Here is a 19,558-nt window from a genome sequence, read left to right on the forward strand (position 1 = left end):
TATGAACAGGAATATGAGCATAAATCGGGAATCAGACAGCCAAAAAATAAAATAGGTATTTCAAATGTTTTATCCAGCTCAAGGGAATGATATTAATGAGATGACAGGAATATATGTGCACAAGAAATATAATGCTAATAGTTCCATTAATATGAGAGAAAAGTGTCACAGCCTGGCTCATTCGTGACTGAAAGAAGGTGAGCCACAGGATTGCTTAATATCTTTCTATGTGATTTTTCACACTTAAATGTAATATAAATCAAGTATATCCTCTGAAAATAACTCTGTGAGTCATGACTGTCTACAATGGGTGTAACACCCGAGTCCCACTGTCTGTGATGTTTTCAGAGTTTTCAGAGTCCTATCTTCAGTTTGTTTACATCGCCCGGACGGCCGGCTGACTCCTCCCCTCACGTATAAAAGTTGTTTAATTGAGGGACTAGAGAAAAGAAGAATAACATACTGTACTCACTGCTTAACTGTGTTTCTAGATCACGCTCATTTCAGGTAAATTTACATGCAGTGTGAAGATATGAGCATAATAAAGATCACTAGCATTAGCATGCTAACACAACAATGCAGCGCGAGTTGTTTTGCTCAAGGGCGACATCTGCTGGATCAAAAAATTGCATATAAAGCCTTTAAAGTAAACATACAGATTGAAATTGTCCTAGTTTGTATGCAAGTCGGTGTGTTTGCAGTGTTAAGTGTGTATGAGTGGGAAACACATTATACAAAACAAGAATGAAGGCAGTCTGAAGGCAAGGGAAGCGAGTGAGAACACCTGCAGCTCAGCTTGATACCCTCCAGAGTCCAGCCTGCCAGGTGTGCTGCCTTTCTGACAAGGTGTCAGACTCCACCCATAGCTTCCTGAAACAAGGAAGAACAAAGCCAGCAGAGGAGACGGACAAAAGAGGCGAACCCTGAGGACGTCACAATCGCTGCAGACAGACAGAAACACACACAAGCAGCTGGCAGGAGGTTAATCCCTTTTTAGTAAACATCAAAAAACAGATTTACAATAAATATATGAAACACTGTCTTAACTCACACAGGGTAACGTGTTTGATTAAGTCCTTGTTCTCATCACTAATCCATTTGCTACAGCTTTAAATCAAAGATAGAAAACATCGACTTACATCAATACATTCATGTTGAATTAGAAACTCCTCTCAGTGTATAACACTCAGGGAAAACTCACTAAGCACTGATGCATGGTTGCTCCTGATAAACAATTCAAACTGTAGATTATACTCAAACTAGTTTAGCTGTTAGCCAGTGATTATAAATGTGTTATCAAATCATTCATGACGAGCGAGCTAAAGACTGCAGCCCCTGTAAACAATGTATTATGCATTCTAAGCACTATTTGTTAGCAGGATCAAAAACTACTGCTGTTACAAACGATGTGTGTGTATGTGGGAATAGATACAAACTGGTTTATTTGACGTAGGCTCATTCTTTAAATTCTTCTCTGAACTTGTTTCTTTCTCTGCAGCAGCTCATACAACAAACAGAATCAAGTGTTTCAGAACATGAGGAAGCAAAATGTGTTTGGATATTATTATTTTTATTTCTACTGGAGAGGGAACCGAAGTCCTAATTGTTTGAGTAAGTTTAACTGATCTTTCTTAGCAGAGGATAAGCACTTAGACTCTTCTGTATTTCTTTTACTTTGATTCATTCCATGAAAACTCACAGGAAATACTAGTTTAGACATTTAACATAAGTAGAAGTGGTTTCCTTGTTTCCTTATGTTGACCTTGTATTTTTCAAAGCAATCATAATTCCAACAAGGCTGAACTATTATTTTCAACTTGGTACAAACCTTCTTCTGCTCAAATACTAAAAGATCCCAAATGAGGCTTTAAAATGAGCAGTGACCCATTTGTTGCCCTCAAACCTTTCTGTTTCTTACCCACAAAATGAGCCGACGTGCTCAGGTCGTGGTAAATGTCGCCGCAGAATGAGATCAGAGGTGGATCAAAGCTACAGGACTTTAATTCTCTATGAGTAATACTGGGCTGAATTGGACATTGATTTTTAGGGGTTTTAATCTTTCTTTGCAATAAATAATAATTCTCCTGCTGTCTGCCTGTCGCTGTTGATGTCTCTTGTCCTTTAACTTTCCGCCTCTCCCTCTCCCTCTCTCTCTGACACAGGCGATAGAGCGAGAGCGACCGGAGAAGTACCGGAAGCTTCAGGAGGCGACACGCACGGCGCAGACCCTGGTCGAGCAGGGTAACACACACACTCGCGCACAATCACACAAATTCATTCACATGCATGCAAACACATGCACGCACACCCTGTCTGTCCCCATGGCAACCCCACCACCTGTCCCACCCTCTCTCCTTGTCTCCATAGAAACACTGTCAGAGAGAGGGACTGATAGGGAGAAAAAAAAAAAGAGGGAGAGAGATGTTTCTTCTTGTCCGTCCTCTCCTCTGCCCTTGTGCAGTTGTTGGTCTGAAAGCAGAGAAACACTTGATTTATACTTTTCACTTTTTCACTCCTGCTTCTGCTGTAGCAACAAATCAAACATACCAGAACTGAACTTACTGAACAGAGCTCGGTGTGTGTGTGGAAGTGAAGGGGAGGGACGGAAATTGTATCTAGACTGTTTTTGCAAACAATCATACAAATGCATCACAAGGGTTCATAACGTAGAGCATTGACTTTAAGTGAATTATACCAGAATTAGAACATGCAAGGGAAATAATCCATGACCCAAATACAATATTTTTCTTCTTCTCTCAATATGTTCTGCCTTCCCTGTCCAGTCTGTGACACACACACATTATCACTCCATCCAAGTGTTCATATTTAAAACGTCTCTCAAACATTGTTGGGCAAGATTCAGGAAAATGAACTCAATTAGTCACAATTTATATCACGTCCCATTTAAAACAATGTAACTTTACATAGAGCCTGTCAGTAAAGTGATCAGCTACATGGTTTCTGTTATTATCTTTTTAATATAATAACAGGAAATTTAAAGGAATAGTTTGACATTTGAGAAATTAAGCTCATTGTTGCTGAGAGGGAGATGAGAAAAACGATGATATAACAGTTGGATAACTTAGCATGGCAAAATGCTGAGACAGTTTAAAACAGCTAGCCTGACTATTTAACGAACCAAACCATCCACAACATTGTAAGTGTCACGATTCAGTCTGTTTTAGTTTTGTTTAGATGTATTTATCTTTTAGGTCTCGTTCTTCCCTAGTGTTGCTGGTTTTTCCCTTGTGTGTTTCCTAGTTTAGTCTTCAGTGTTTCCTGTGTTATTTTTTAATTTCAAATCCTTGTGTCCCTCTATGTTCTAGTGTGTCGATGTTTAACAGTGGCTGTATCTGAATTGCCAAATACCTACTCAATCTTTCAGTATGCAGTACGTACTATCCGTGCTGTATACTGTTAGTACCTACTATTTAGTAAGCGTGCACAGTAGGCAGATATTTGTTCCTACTTCTTCTGATTCATTCAGTAAGGAAGTGGCGTCATTTACGTTTCTCGAACCGACCACATCCACCCGGTTTTTTTTGTTTTTGTTTTTGTTTAGCTTTATTCAAGAAGAGTAACGCACATATACAGTCAGGTAATAGGATAGGATAGTACTTTATTGATCCCCAGAGGGGAAATTCAGGAAAAAAACAATATCACAAGTAAAAGACAGATTAAATAACTAAATAACATACAGCAGCCTACATAAAGAAAAGTACAAATGAAAGACAGTAATATTTGAGTGTTTTTTGAAGACTGTTCCATGCAGAGGGAGCAGAGTACATGAAGGCTCTCTTCCCAAACTCAGTACGATTAAGTTTTTGTTTGCCTTTGGCCTTTTTGATTATTAAATACTTTTAGTTTATTCTGCACTTGGGTCCACCTGTCCTTGTTCAACAAACAACATTCAGTAATGAATAGTTGGTGGAACTTGTAGCTTTTGACTGAGCCAGGCTAACCATTCCCTCCTGCCTCCAGTCGTTATGCTAAGCCAAGCTAACTGGCTGCTGACCATTTACCCAACAGACAGGAGAATGGCATTATGGTATAAAGCTTCTTAAAATGGGCCAAGTCATTACATTCATGCCAATATTTGGTGTAATTTAGATGTTATTGCAACAAAATTATTTGAGCCATTTGCCACTTGCTTATTGACATTTTTGTAGTTCTTTTGTGTTTGAAGTGAGCAAATCAAGCTATCCGCCTGTCCTTTTACTGAGCTAGCTTGTCTCTATAAAAAGTCAAATGAAGTCAGAGAGATTCTGGTAAGACAGAAAACAAATACCCTGATGCCTCTCATAGCATTAGGCTAATGCCACATTGCATTCCTGGAACAGCATCAGCCATATTCTTGACCTTTAAATGTAAATGGAACATAATTGAGCAACGATTACTGGAAGAAGGAATCTTAAGAGAAAGTCAGGAAGCTGACGCAAACAGGTGCAGGTTTTCATTTTCTAGGCACTGGACTCTTCTTTAAATCACCCATTTGGATAAAAAAAAGGGTCAGTTTGCATTGTGCATGACTGCTTAGAAAGGTGTTTGTTTGTGTGTGTTCATGTTGAGTGGACTGGTGAATCAACCGTTTCTGGATTTTGTATTTTGTGCAGAATTTGAATAATTACTTTACCTCTCCAACAGGTGACATTCGCCAGATTTTGTTTGTATTTGTGTCTGTCCCCTACAGAGAGACAAGTCATATGGTGTGAACTGTGATGCGTTCATTACTGTGTGTGTGTGTGTAAGACATCGTCCTTCTCTCTCCCCCTGCAGAGGGGAGCCGTGCTGATGACATTGCCCAGGCAGCCGAGCAGCTGAACCAGCGCTGGGTGGGATTCTGTGCCCTGTTGGCAGACAGGCTGGCATGGCTGGCTTTCCAGGCAAAGGTAAATGCATCCATGTATCTGCCTGTTACTTTGCAGTGTCACAGAAGTAAACTAAATACAAAATGTTGTTGAAATTAGCAGCTGTGGTGTTGATGATGCTCATGAGTCAATGGCATTGTAAATTTGTGATAAAAATCTATATTTTTTCATTATGGTGTTTTATCTAAGCAGAAGATCTGATTACCACCTTCACCGCTTCTTTAAGTGAATCATTTGAGCCTCTACTGTTTCTTTTGGCAAAATATGCAGGACCATGAGGAATTTCAACCAGCAAAAGTGTTTGTGGAATCTGCAGCTAGCTGTAATTATACAGAACATTTCCCCTGTCTGCTTGAACCTATCAGATATGAGTCATGCTTTCATGTTTTGTTGGGGAAAATAGTTTGAGAATGTTAACTAACGTAAAAAGTAATTTCCCAACCGTTACTTTCTTTAGTGTTTTTCATGTCGGAAAATGAATGAAAACTGTAAGGTGTCTAAAAGGCATGTCAAAAAGCATGAAGTGAGCCTCTAGCCAGCCCTGTTAAAATGTATAGCCAGAAAATTGCTTTGCAGGTACAGAGAGAGAATCTCAACGTGACATGACTCACTCTCAGGTTATCACAGCTTTGAATGGGCTCGGTCTTTCTGCCTTACTCGGCTCTACTCCAGTAACGGAAGAAGTCTGTGAAACAAGACATATGTTGCGTGGGTGTTTGTTTGTCTCATGGTACCAAAAGAACCTTCACCTTTACTCAAAATGTGATGTTTTTTTTACGTGTGTGTGTCCTGCAGGTGTTGGCTTTCTACAGCTTGTACGAGCAGTGTGAGCAGGCTGTGGACAACAGTGAGAACTGGCTCAAAGTCCAGGCGCCTCCAGCGTCTGAACCAGAACCGCTCAAAGTACAGCTGGACCGCTGTCGGGTGAGTGTCAGCGAGAAGATGCAGTTTTGATTCTTTTTGTAAATAGATGCAACATTTGATTGAGTTCTCCTCTTTTTGTGGAAATCCAATCGTGGTGAGGTCTATTTAGTTTCATTTCCTTCACGTACTGTTTGTCATGTATTCAGCCTGTCTGAATTTCTGTCTCTTTCATGCATCTGTTTGTCACAGCAATTATCTGTAAGTATTTCATTCTTTATATGTGTTGAGCTGTGTGACTGTCCTGTGGTGCAATGGTTGATGGACCTTTTTAAAGGTAACAATTTGGCAATTTGGGGGGAGAGATGAAGGTGTTCCAGCAATTCCAGATTTTGAAAACCCCTACTTTTAACCAGTCGATCTCTGAATGAGTGGGCGGGGTATTGATCAGCAGAAAAACACACACATAGAGACAGGTTCACTTCGATAACATCGTAACAGCAGGAGAAGAGAAGTGACAGCAGGCTTTAGATAAACAAACTTCTGAAAAGCGAGACGAGAGAAAGGAAGGTATAATTAAAGTAAAAGGAAGGACACAAGAAAAGAGAGACAGTGAAGAGACAAGTAAATGCTCCAGACTTTGGAGAAGAGAAGACGGAGAGAAAAGGGGGGAGTTCAGCATCCAAATAAAACCAAAAATTAGAATAAATCAGAAAGGAGAGAGAGAGATTGTCAGATAAAGCTGGGAGAAAAGGAGATGGAAGAAAAGTGAAATTAGATTGTCTTTCGAAGAAACGTCGAGCTTCGGCTGCACACAAATTCACACAAACAAGGTTTTCCCTGAGAAGAGCGCCCACACATTTTCCCTCACCGAATCATACACACAGATTTAAAATGCACACTTGATACCACACAGAAATACTTTCTGAGATCCTTTCTTTATATTAAACAGGAAAGGCTTCGGAGAAAATAAAATATTAACTGAAACTTTAAAACGACCTTCCCGCCGGCAAATCGTGCTGCCGACTGTTAGTTTATGAAAATATATTCTGTCTAGCTTCTAAATGCCTGTGTTTTCTAACATTACTCATGAATAAGGAGCGTGTCACTTGGCTTTAGGCTACAGTGTTAACTCACACTCTGTTACAGGGGGATAAGACTGAGCTGCAGTCAAAGCTTTAACCTCAGGATGGTTCAGTGAATATTAACCTGCCGTACCTGCTCAATCCTGGACTGATCCTCCTCATTTTCCACCAGGCTCCACTTGAATTACTTACGGTTTGAAGGATAAGTCTGGTGACAGTCTGTAGTTTTTGTTTTTTACCTCTTCCAAACCATCATTAATGAATGAATTGTCATGATCCAGCATATTCTACAAAACCATTAACTACAATTATTCCCTCAGTCAGAATCAGAATATTTTTTTATTACCAAGTACATTTAAACATACAAGGAATTTGACTTGTTGTTTGGTGCAAAACAATTGGCAGAGGACTACGGCGAACCAATTTGAACTTATAAAGATGTTTTACATGTGTTTTGATTTCAATGTGATTTGCAAACAATCGTGATAATATATGATAATAATAATACCACATTTTAGGTCACATACTGAGAAAGTATAACAGTAAAATAAGGCATGATTAGGTGCTTCATACATGTATATACAGTCCTTTCCATAAAGTGTTACCCAAAGTTGTATTCATGAGCTAGTATAAAGACAAGCACTTTCTCCTCTCTATGCTCAGGCAGAAATCAGACGTTTGACTTCATAGACCTCAAAGGAGATCGTCAACTTGACTGATCTGACAGAAAACACTTTGTAGCTCTGATGAAGCACGGTGATAGGAGTTGTTTACCTGGCTGGTATCCATACGACCCACAAAGCTTATTCTTTTTAATCACGCCAACCTTCTAAGTCTCCTAATGCCAGTTTTACCTCCACTCTGTGGCAAAGTTATCTCCGTCTTCAGCTGCATGATTATAGTGGATTAAATCAGGTTTAATCACAAACATTCGTCCGTCAGCAGAAAGATAAAGCTCTAACCTTACCTTTACCTGTGATGTTTGACAGAATTCACCTGATATCAAGACAACATGTTTTCTAATAAAGCACTTCAACATTTACATCTGTCAACTTACATTCTGTGTGTTCAGTAGGGTTAGGAATCACAGAGTAAATCATGATACGATACTTGACACAATATGTGGCTCATGATAACATTAATATCATAATACAGGGATTCTGATACTTTATATAGCGCAAGAGAATTATTAAATGATCCATCCTGGTATCTGATTAAAATGCTCCTCACAATGTCATGTGCTGGATTAATAATTGTATTATTTTCTATTAGGGGTCAGTTTCATCTCGTATCACGCTTAACTTCTTTTTACTGCTGTCAGACATTAAGCAGCTGCGTCATCCTTCTTCTTTCAACCTGATGTCAACTTTTTCTTAGGCCAATTAACTTCTGTCCACACCCCCCTCCTTCATGGCTTCAGCTCTACCATGAGGAGTCATGAAGAAGTGTCACATTGAGTCAATTTAGCAAGGAAATCTGTTCTGAGGCTAGATTATTATTTGCACCAACCATTGGATCATTGTATTACACAAAAATTACGGTACATGAAAGTTTCCATCAAAAGACATGCAAACTTTTACTTTTTACCAGGCTGGTGAACACAAACCAAATGTAAAAAAAATGATATAAACATATTTTTCTGAGACACAAGGTTCTTCTCCTCTTCCTATGCTGATAAAGAACTCATCTATCTCTCTTCTCTCTGTACGTTTTAAAGATCATGAGAAATTGTTTCAAAGCTCAGTTTCACTTTTGCTGAGCTGTTCCAATTTCCTGCTTGATTTCCTCCTCATTAACAGTTGGGAGTGTATTTAAACTTTTCTGTGAAATAGAACTGAATGAGCATATGGCGGGCCGAGTGAATGAACACAATTCTTTAACACAGACCAGTTTTTATTGAACTAGGAGGAACATATGGAATAGTGTTTCCCCCCCCTAAATTCTCCATCGTAGAAACAGAGGAGTTAGTCTGTGTTGACCCCTCACCTCTCCTTCTTAATCAAACATACGACCATTTCTCCCCCTCCTTGTCCCTGCAGGAGGAAGTGGCTCGCCTGGCTGCCCTGCAGCCTCAGGTGGAGCTCCTGGAGAAGCAGCTTGAGGAGCTGAAGCAGGAGAAGGAAGGAGAGGAGGACCAATCAGCCTTCCTAGACGCTGACATCGTCGCCTTCAAAGAGCACTACCACCAAGTCCTGGAGGATCTGAGGGCGAGAGAGAGACAGCTGCATCTGGGTGAGAGAGGAGAGATGCTGATCCACTGCAGACACTTAATCCTGCAGTTTAGTGCTGAACAAAAGGGCAGACCTTTAGTACTGCACCTCGTCACCCCTCGCTTTGTTTACATGCCCTCAATTTCACCTGTTGATGTTTGAAGTTTATAAGGGCAAGTACTGCATTAATGCATTTACTTTTTAAACAGTTTTAAGTTTCCTAAGCATAGGGGTTATATCAGTAGATTTAGACATCTTTCTGAATATTTATGACACCGAATCAGCTTGACTGAAAGCTCACCAATGCTTCAATATCATCGCAAACCATCTGCAAGTCAATAAAAAAATGAACTCTTTAAACATTTAAAACAACCAACTTCAATGCCAGATCAGTTCATGTCAAAGGCATGTGAAGTAAATCTGCACATAACTTTCATGAACAGTTTGGCTTTGGTGAAAATAAAAACTGTCTTGACGGCTCTGAACTTTAAAGGAATAAAAAAGCTGGAGAGTCCAAAATAAAGAAGACAGAAATCATACCTCATTAGCTTGAGTGCTTTGAACTGATCCACAGTGAAGGCTAACACGCAGACAGTTATGCAAAGGGTTCAAATGTTTCTCCTTTTGGAGAGGCCAGCCGGGTTTGCTGAATTGGAGGTTGCTCACAGGATGGTCGGTAACACGCTAACCTGTTTATAGAGACAATGATTATGACTGACCATGGTTATACCTCAAGTACTCCATCATCTTTCAAGCTAATGTGTTCAACAGTGGTATGTCAGTGTGATTGTCTTTAAATAATATCAAATACAAATCCCTCTCTAGCTTATTTTAAAAGAAAGACACAGACATTTTTAACCAAGCCTTTAAGCTCTCTTGGCTTACATTCAGCTCACCAAGAGCAACATATTTTGGCAAGAGCTTGTTCAGACCCACTTACATTTACAACAGAAGAATATTCTTTTTACCTGCTTCCTTTAGCTGCTTGCCCAATGATTATCAAGCAGGAATAGGACTAACAGTCAACCTTTAATTATTTGAAATAAGACTGAAACACAGTGAAGAATTCAGCATCGAATTAGTTTGAGTCATTTCAGCAGACGTAACTAGATCCAGTGTTAACTGATACATCAAGTTTAATACCATGTATCTGCCTTTTCCCCTCCGTCTTTGGATGCCAGATGCCAGCAGACACTTCCAGACCTGCTGCCCTGGAGATGTTAAACAGTGAACTCATGATAATAACTTTTAAAATAAAAGTGTGAAGAAGCCTGAGCGGTTTATCAAAAAGACATTTCAATTACCATGTAAGAAACGGTGCTTCACTCCGATTCAAACCAAGCATTTTTTTGTTTTACAATTATTGAACAGCCCCGTGGATTATATTTTAATTAGATATCCATTAACATATAAAAAGATAATTATAATGAAGAAATCCTGGCATTTCTTCATTAAGCAAATAAATGTCTTCTGCGTCTGCTTTATCACTATTGTCGTTATAAGCTGCACAATCTTGATTTGATTGGCTTTAATATTGTGCTATTATCATGTCAGGTCATCAACAACACAGTCCATCAAATAGTGCATTTGCAGTTATTGTATAAAAAGAAAAAAAAATCTGTTTACAATTTCTTCCATATTTTAATGGAGTTCCTGAGCTTGGTCTTAATCCTGCTCTTAGGAGGATAGAAGCGACAGTTTCCAGCTGCTGACAGTCAGCCTTGACAGCCTGCTGTAGCCCACACACTGCTTCAGACAGACCAGGAGTAACAAATGTCTCTACCCACAGAAAACCAACATTCAGCAGAGACACACTTGTTGTGGTTGTTGAAAAGCAGAACAAATGTGTTGAGATGTTGCAAACACATCTGCAGCCTACAGCAGCGTCTCTCAGTGTGGGTAGATGTGCGGCTGAAAATAGGAATGTTTCCATATCGTCTGCATGCCAATTACAACCACAGAGCATCTGTGTGTTTGATACGGCACAGCTTGACGTATTGTATAAGGTTGTTTAATAAATCATTCTGGCAGAAAACAACACTTACCATCCAGCATGGCTGATATCAGAGATATTATTTTATATTCCAGGCTGAGCTTCATAATAAGTCAAACATATTGAAACCATTCACTGACTCATAACAGTCTGTTGCAGAATAATATAGTAGGAAAGACTGCTTTTTAACTGAATGACCTCAATGTAACAAACATCTAACTAGTTAACATATCCTCTGGGTGAGAGTCTGAATCTGTGCCCGCTTCAGTCCTGAATAATGCCCACAGTGATGTCTGTAGTCTGTGGAGAGTGGGCAAGAAACAAGATCATTTACATATGGAGATCTGTAAGGCATCATTATCTTAGATTTTACACTGACATCTAATATATTTTTCAGTGTGAGGCCAAAGTCCAGATGTACCTGACATTCATGAGCATTTAAATATTCAGAATGAGCAACAGCTGCACACATTTTCATGACACCTTCTTTAGTCACACCACACAAAGGAAGGCATCATCATTCATGGACTGCAACTGGAAGTCTTTTCAGAATATTTACATGTTAATGGAAATGTACATTTAATATTATTAAGATCTTGATTCACTCTGAAAAACTTCTCTTACAGTTGTCATTGGCTACAAAGTCATACAGTGTGCAGTAATACAGAAATTAAGTCTTGAGGAATATATACAGGGGCGTGTCCATACTTTTTAGACTGGGGGGCCCAGTATGACTTGTGCAGGGGTGGTCTGAAGGTCTGAATAAAGAGCGTTTATTTACCCCTTCTGTCTGCACTAATCACATCGACTTTGAAGTAACACAGGATACTGGCAACATAAACATCTTCTTAGCTTAAATCTTCAAGGACTCAAAACAATGTATGTCTAAAGTCACAATTTAAAGTATTTAAAAATTGCAAACAGACATCTGCTCACTGAAAACTATGATGTTGCAACACAGCCTGAATGGTGGATTTCAATATAAGTCTCACCTCAGGCAAGGCAAATAGATAATAATAGGGAAGGATTTTGGGGTGGCACCAGGGTGGCTAATAAGATCTCAAGGGGGGCCCATGCCACCCCTGGCTAACCCTTGGGACACCCCCTAAATATTACATACAGCTGCTTCTCCAGGAGAATAAATATAATACATGAATCAAGGAGAATCTAATTAAAATACCCTTAACAGCTTTGTCATTCTGCCCATGATGCTCATATTACACTACGCCAATTTAACATGTGGTTTACAAGTTGAGTGACTCATACTGTTGTGTGAACAAACACTCGATGTGCACCCATGTGGTTACACCTTTCCACCTGTCTACATGGTGAGCAGCAAGGGAGTGTGTCAGCGCGTCACTTAGTTTAATCTCTAGTGCTACTCTCACTTCGTTTGTGTGTGAAGACGCTCTCTGTAGTGAAAACATCCACAATGAGACTTAATGAGATTGAAAAGCTGCAGCCGGCAAGACAAGAACAACTCACACAGATGCAGTGACGAAAAGAAGAGCACATAACTATTTATATCAATGAGGGAGGGAGTGATGGAAGGAAATGAGGAAACAAAAAATATCGCCAGTGAAAAAATGACCCAGGGGGTTGGGGGACTTCTTGAGAGACAGATGCAGAGAGTGGGAAGAGAAGGAGAAAAGGAAATGAAGTTGCAGGGAGAAGAAAAGATGCTGACAGCCAAACAGACAAACTTCTTCACTCACTCAGACAGCTTCTTCCCTCGTGCCACACACTGTGCTTTTCTCAACCCACGCCTAGGGTGAGAAACCCAGCACATATTCAGCTGCTCACACTACTACTCACACATATATGCATATGTGCAGACACTTACTGACTGATTCCAGTGTCTCATTCAAGTGCAGCTGAGGGCATACAGAAAAAGATTTCTCTGAAGGTAATGCAACAGTAATATGAATGGTGTGTTTTGACTTTTCTGGCTTTCCTTTTGAAACTCTTTTCGCTTCTGCAGTCACTTCAGGTCAGCTTAGCAGATTTTGTTCAGTCAGACTTACTACCACTGCCACTAGGGGATAGATCATTTATATTTCACACAATGTATTTTTAGAATAGATTTTATTTAACTTAAAATAAAGTGTAATTCTGTGTTTTATCTTTTTTTGGGGGGTTTGAAGTCTTACAACAGCACAGATCCCCTGACAGCCCCTCTGACGTCTGTTTCTGTCTCTCCCTGTCTGTCTCTAGTTTTGGAGAGCTTGCCCCCGGCTCGTTATAAAGAAACCATATCAGCCCTGTTGGCATGGTTACAACAGTGCGAGGCCAAGCTGGCCATCCCATCCACGGCTGTTACAGAGTATCCTATTATGGAACAGAGACTGAAGGACGTTCAGGTATGAACACACACACACACACACACACACACACACACACACACAGAATCAACAGTTCTAACAATTTTCTGATTGTTTCAAAGGCCGTAGGACTGTCAAAGCTGATCAGTCCAGAGCTGTGTACTGAACAGTAATGTTGGTGGTTTGTGTATCGGTAGCTCACGATCTGGTGTGAATCACAGTTCATTATGCTCTAATGTGGGTAACTATAATCCCATCATCCACTTGGAGTAAGCTGTGATTCAGCTTGAGGTGGCTTTGCGCTGAATCACTGTGTATGCTCTCGACAACACTGCTGCTCAGATCTGTTTACAAATTCCCATAAAAAGCCAAAATGGATGTGGCTCTACAATCCTGTGGGGCTGTATAACACTGTAATCAGTTTTTACAGCGAGTTGTAAAGTTATATTGCCGTCGGCGATGCCAAACTGCCAAAGCAGCACTCTTTTAAAAGCTGCTTTTTTTGCTGCTCTTTGAGGTAACAGACAGAGGATAAAGACGGGAGAGAAAATAGATGAAATGCCCCATTAAGTAAGGGTCTGATTCATACCCACTACCCTCTGAGGAAATTGTGTGAATCTGATACATCGGGGGACTTCCCCAAATCACTGCTGTAAACATAAAATCCCAGTAGAACAAATCAGTAACGTAAAAGAAGTGTTCATTGAAATAGAAAAGGTCATTTTCAACCATCTGTTGATAGTAAATGATGGATTAAAGGAGCATGTAACATCCTCTTTAAGATATGTCTACCTAAGAAACAAGATGCTGATGAAATCCTCTTTAAACGGTGACTTTAAAACAGAGAGACATCAATAAATACATAATGTACTATGATAGGTTTCTCTCTTCAGTGGTGGTTTATGAGACATTATTCTCGATTAGTAGTACCTATAATACGAGTGGTGAGCGACAGCGGTGTGAAAATGGTCTTCTTTGTTCTAGTGCAACTTTTTGACCAAGACAAGAGGCCGCATAGTTCTTTGCCGTCTGCTTGGTGTGTCATCGCCTTAAGACAACAAAGAAAAATAACATAAATATATAATCTCTTTTTAAACTGCAATTATACGACATCATAATTAACACAAACAGTTAAACTAATCAAAACAGTAATCATGTTTGAACTAAACGTTCTAAGAAGAAATTATCTTCTATTTTATGGGCTGTTTTATGATTCAGACAAACAGTTGGGGGCATTAGCCTGAAATAGGTTGAGCACCACTGATGTTAACGGCATCTTTTCAATTTGAGAGCAGCAGCGTCCCGAACACAATGTGAAACTTTGGAAATCCTAAAAGAAGACACAGAGAATTTCTATTTCAGTAAAAATCTGTGAGTTTGTAAAGCTTGAATTTTATCTGCTTAACATGCAGGCCATGCGGGTCTGCTGCTGGTGTGTGTGTTTGTGTGTTGTTGTTATTTTGTTTGTGTGTGTGTGTGTGTGTGATTGTCTACAACTCTGCAATTATGAGAGGTGGGTGAGCAGAATCCCAGTGGAGCAAATCAGTGTCTCTGTTTATCACAATATCTACCTGCAGATGCAAATAAACACAAGTGCTGAGCTGTGAGTACACACAATACAAAGCAGAAAACACACAATATTGCTTCTTTTTTTTTAATGTCAGTTTCAATCCAGTCAAAAGCATGGAGGTCATTTGTTCTCTTTTTTTTTTTTGATACTTGGTTGTTGTTAAAGCACGGTTGATTTTATTTTGAACTCAAGTCAAGGTCACACCACAGAGGACAGTGTGTGTGTGTGTGTGTGTGTGTGTGTGTGTGTGTGTGTGTGTGTGTGTGTGTGTGTGTGTGTGTGTGTGTGTGTGTGTGTGTGTGTGTGTGTGTGTGTGTGTGTGTGTGTGTGTGTGTGTGTGTGTGTGTGTGTGCGCGTGTGTGCGTGTGCGTGTGTGTTGTTAAACTTGATAATGGTCTCATAGAATAGCAGGGAGATCAAGCCTTGTAGCCTGAGATTAATTAAAGTCGATTGTAGATAATAATTAGGAATTCATTCTGCATACTGATAAGCTGTCATTAATTTTGTTTCCCCTCTCGTCACCAGGAGAGACGAGACTTCCGTGTGTGTGTGTGTGTGTGTGTGTGTGTGTGTGTGTGTTTGTGCGTGAACACGTATGTTTCCTTTACCCAGAAGACCGTACCACCTCTCACTCTGGTTACTTTATTCATTAAAATAATGAGGGTTCCTCTCAGGTGGGGTCTGAGTTTGAATCCTGACCCCCGTTAGAACAACAGACCTGCTGGCTGATATTGAAACCAGCTCTGATTGGTTCAGAGAACTGATAGCCTAAAAAGAGACGCTCATTAATATCATTCTGATTGCTGATTCTGATTAAGATCTGATTGCCGCATTCAATCACCAGCCGTGATTCTGGTGTTCTTACATCTCATGATTCATTTTGGATTTTTTAGATGAAGACGTTATGGCAAATAAGCAGGGGGACGGGCTTTGGAGGTAATTGATTGAAGATTGCAATTAACTTTAAAGGCCAAAATGATGCTTCACATGTCTTGGTTTGCCTAAAAGAGAGAGAGCTGAAAACACAAAATATTCAGTTTAAAACACATTAAACAACATGCAAAAATGAATAACAACAGTTTCTGCATTTAATGTTCTGACCATTTCTTAATGAAATATAGATCACGCAAATCAGCTTGAAAAGTGCTGAGACACAATCTTCTCAGACTTCTGCTGTGTAAGCTACACATTGCTGCTCTCATGTACCACAGCTTACTGAAAACTATTGACTTCCTCTATGTTCCTGTCACCAACACGCTCATTTTTTTCTAGATAAAGTGCAGAAAGTTCAGCTGGCCAGCAGCGACTGTTACTTTGACCTGTTAAATAAAAAAAATCAGCAGGTCATATTAAGTACTGCCAGTTATTGTGACTTATCTTGATGTGAGTCCAAATTAAAGCATATGTCTGTTTTCCAAAGACATTAAAAAACCTTCAAGACAGCTGTGATAGAGTCAGAGTTCGAACGTAGTAAACAATCTACGCGCTTGTGTCACATAAATTTCAGGAGTTGCTTTCCCCAGTTGAAGCTTTCATTCATTTAAGAGCTGTGATTGAAGCTTATAAACCGTGTACTTTTCAATCGGCACCATAAAATTTTAAGAAGAGCCTTGTAAAAGCAAAGTGTCAGATTGAGTATTCTACTTGACTGTCACCACGGGTACTTCTTCGAATGCCAGCTTGTAAAGTTGATGCTTCGAGTAAAAACATAGATAAATGTAGACATTGAAACAAGAGTTACATATTTAACCTTGGTCCTTTGAATTATGGATAACCATCGCATGTTATATGTGCACATTAAAACAGCTGCAGTCAATGGTTGGAGAGAGAGTGGGAGAGACAGAGGAGCACTAGAGCAACAATGTGAGGGGGGGGGGGGGGGTCAGGGTTAGGATGGAGGCAGCGGGTGGTTGTGATTGTCAGGGTTGTAAATGCAATTTCAAACTTATGAAGGTGGTGCTTTTTAAAAGAAGATTGTTTACGGCTATAAATCTCTCTAATGATTGTCTTGTTTAGTGTCCAATTTTAATCACAATCTTAACTTTCACATATAAGCAATCAGCAAGCAATATATCTGTTATCTCATCATATTTGTAACTCTATAAGTTGTCTTATTATGTTACCGTACTGGAGGAAGGCTGTCCAATAACATGTGATCATAGGTTCAAAAGGTTGAAGCATTTTGCCTGGGAACGTATAACATCGTCACCTTTCAGTTGAAACTCTGTGAGGCGAGCTCACTCATCTCAATCTGGTCCAAACGGTACTTATCAGACACTGTGATTCAGATAAGAGTGATTTAAGGAAAAGGAGCAGGAAAGAAAATGAAGTCTCAGAACTTTGATCAGAAAACATCCCTAATGCCTCTCTGCTTTGGATTCATTGTGGCAGCTGAAGGATTGTGGGTAATCCATGGTAACTGACGGATGTCCTGTCTGAGGGCCGTGCTTGAACTAAAATAATCTAATCCTCTGAGCCACCTCGGTGTGAACAAGGCTTTCTGTTTCTCCTAAAGTTCACCAGGGACCCCCTCACCTCTCCACTTGTAATTCATCCTGAGCAGGAGAGTCAAACAGTGTGGAAAAAAAGGCTTTTATTTTACAAAATGTTAACAGCGGTCAGGTCATAACCTCTCATGCTCGTCATCCCTCATTCTACCTCCTCAGCGTTCTCACTTCTGTGTAAAACGAGGATAAATCTATGAAGGACTGAGGCCTGCGTTCAGCTGCATTTCTTCAGAGACTTGTAGTTAAAAGGAAAAATCAGCATTGAGATTGATTCATTAAGTGCTTGGTGACTGTTTCCTCAACACCGCTCTTAAAGGTTAACAACTAAAGTCTTTACTTTATACTTAAAGGTATTTTATGTATAATACCTAAATGTCACCAGTAAGTAGTGTTGTATTTTTTAAATCCTAACAAGCTTTTGTTTTTAATCATAGTAATAGATCCACTTGTTATAGATTCAGAGGGGGAAGCATAGAGGGTTCTGTTGTAGAGATGATTTTTTTACATATAACCAGATCATTTTCCCTTCAGACAAACCAGATTTTCCACACTTCAGCCCTTTTCTTTCCCCCATCACCCAGTTCACAGAATCGACTGTCTCACTGCTTCTTTTAAGTATTCACTCGGGGGTGCTCCTTACTACTTCAGATCTTTGCTCAGGCACCGAAATCATTGCCAGGCCATCAAAGTAATCCAGCTTGTTGTGGTCTGCATAGTGTGAGCATTAACTGTAACCAGTCATGTTAGCAGGATTAAGGGTCAGATGAGTTAGACTTTAGAACATGTAAGAATAAGGCTAGTCATAGATGTGTTTGTGCGCTGGTGGTCTAGTGGTTAGTTCCCGGGCCCAAAGTACAGAGGCAGTAATCCTCAAAGTGGGCAGCCTAGGATCAAATCCGACCTTTATCTTCTTTCCTGCACACCATTCATTCCCCACTCTGTCCTGTCTCTATCTCTCTAATAAAGCCCCCACCCCTCTGAAAAAAAGGCATGCAAAACAGCTACAATCACGTTTTTGTAAAAAGCTTCTTTATTCACTCCAAAAAAACTACAAACCCACTTTAATCCCATCTGGATCTCCTCTAATTCCATAAAAAGCAGCTTTATTTTAAAATGTATTTATGCATTTATTTTTGTCTCATTAATGAACAATGGGAACATTTTTTCTCACTATGTATCCTCTCATTTATAACCATACAGCCACCGTAGATTCACTTTACACTCATATCGATTTCTTCTTGTTAGCACAACTTCCAATTCAAAAACAACTTTTTCTCTCTCTCTCTCTCTCTCTGTCTCTCTCTCTCTCTCTGTCTCTCTCTCTCTCTCTCTCTCTCTCTCCATCTTCCCTCTGTAGGCTCTCCAGGTGGCTCTGACCGAACATCAGAGTGAAGTGGACTACCTGACATCAACTGTAGAGCAGGTCTTCCTGAAAGCTCCACCAGACATTTGCCAGAAGTGAGATTTCTTAAATGTTTAACTATTTGTTGTGTCAAAGGAGGTGGGATTTTGATTTGTTGATTGTTGTTTTATTTATGTCACAAGCCAATAAGCTTTTTGTAATTTTCTGCAGGTATCGTGCAGAGATGGACTCCATCATGGCGCGTTGGAGACGACTTGGCACCACCCTGACAGAAAACACCCAGAGAATCCAGGAGCTCATGGCCAAACTGTTGCAGTTTGAGGTACTACAGATAAGTCACTTGAGCATCCACATGATACAAGACTGTGACTGATCTGCTGGAGGAAATATCTTTCTTTTCAAAAACCTCCTCTCGTCTCTTCACCAGAATGATGTGAAGACTTTGAAGAAGTGGATGGCAGATGTGGATGTGTTCCTGAATGAGGAGTGGCCCGCTCTGGGAGACTCTGAAGCTCTGGAGAAGCAGTTAGAGCAGTGCACGGTGAGGAAACCATGCATCCTGATATCTAAACTGCTGCTCGTAAATAAATCCCTTAACTTCATAAGATATTTAAGAGTTAATATTATTTAAATATCCTACGAGACAGTAGAAAAGAGAGTACATTAAGAATGAAAGCTTCCAAAGCTAGTTGTAGTGAAATGCTGTTTAAAACAACACAAGGACCTAAAGATCCACTTTTACATAATGACACTGATTTCTTCTTGTTTAACCTCTATGAT

The 19,558-nt window shown here is 39.8% G+C and overlaps 1 protein-coding gene across 2 annotated transcripts in view; it reads left to right on the forward strand.

Moving 5' to 3' along the window:
• The window catches only part of dmd (dystrophin), a 238,097-nt gene that overhangs the window by 124,093 nt on the left and 94,446 nt on the right, over positions 1-19,558 (forward strand). For both annotated transcript variants that reach the window (XM_065952214.1, XM_065952213.1), the window contains exons 21-28: positions 2,163-2,241; positions 4,777-4,889; positions 5,664-5,792; positions 8,854-9,046; positions 13,232-13,377; positions 18,773-18,873; positions 18,989-19,100; positions 19,206-19,319. In XM_065952214.1, the coding sequence (XP_065808286.1) occupies positions 2,163-2,241; positions 4,777-4,889; positions 5,664-5,792; positions 8,854-9,046; positions 13,232-13,377; positions 18,773-18,873; positions 18,989-19,100; positions 19,206-19,319 (987 nt within the window). The remainder of the gene's footprint in view (positions 1-2,162; positions 2,242-4,776; positions 4,890-5,663; positions 5,793-8,853; positions 9,047-13,231; positions 13,378-18,772; positions 18,874-18,988; positions 19,101-19,205; positions 19,320-19,558) is intronic.

The sequence above is a fragment of the Labrus bergylta genome, chromosome 24 (genome assembly GCF_963930695.1).
Source record: "Labrus bergylta chromosome 24, fLabBer1.1, whole genome shotgun sequence".
In the NCBI taxonomy this organism is placed as follows: domain Eukaryota; kingdom Metazoa; phylum Chordata; class Actinopteri; order Labriformes; family Labridae; genus Labrus; species Labrus bergylta.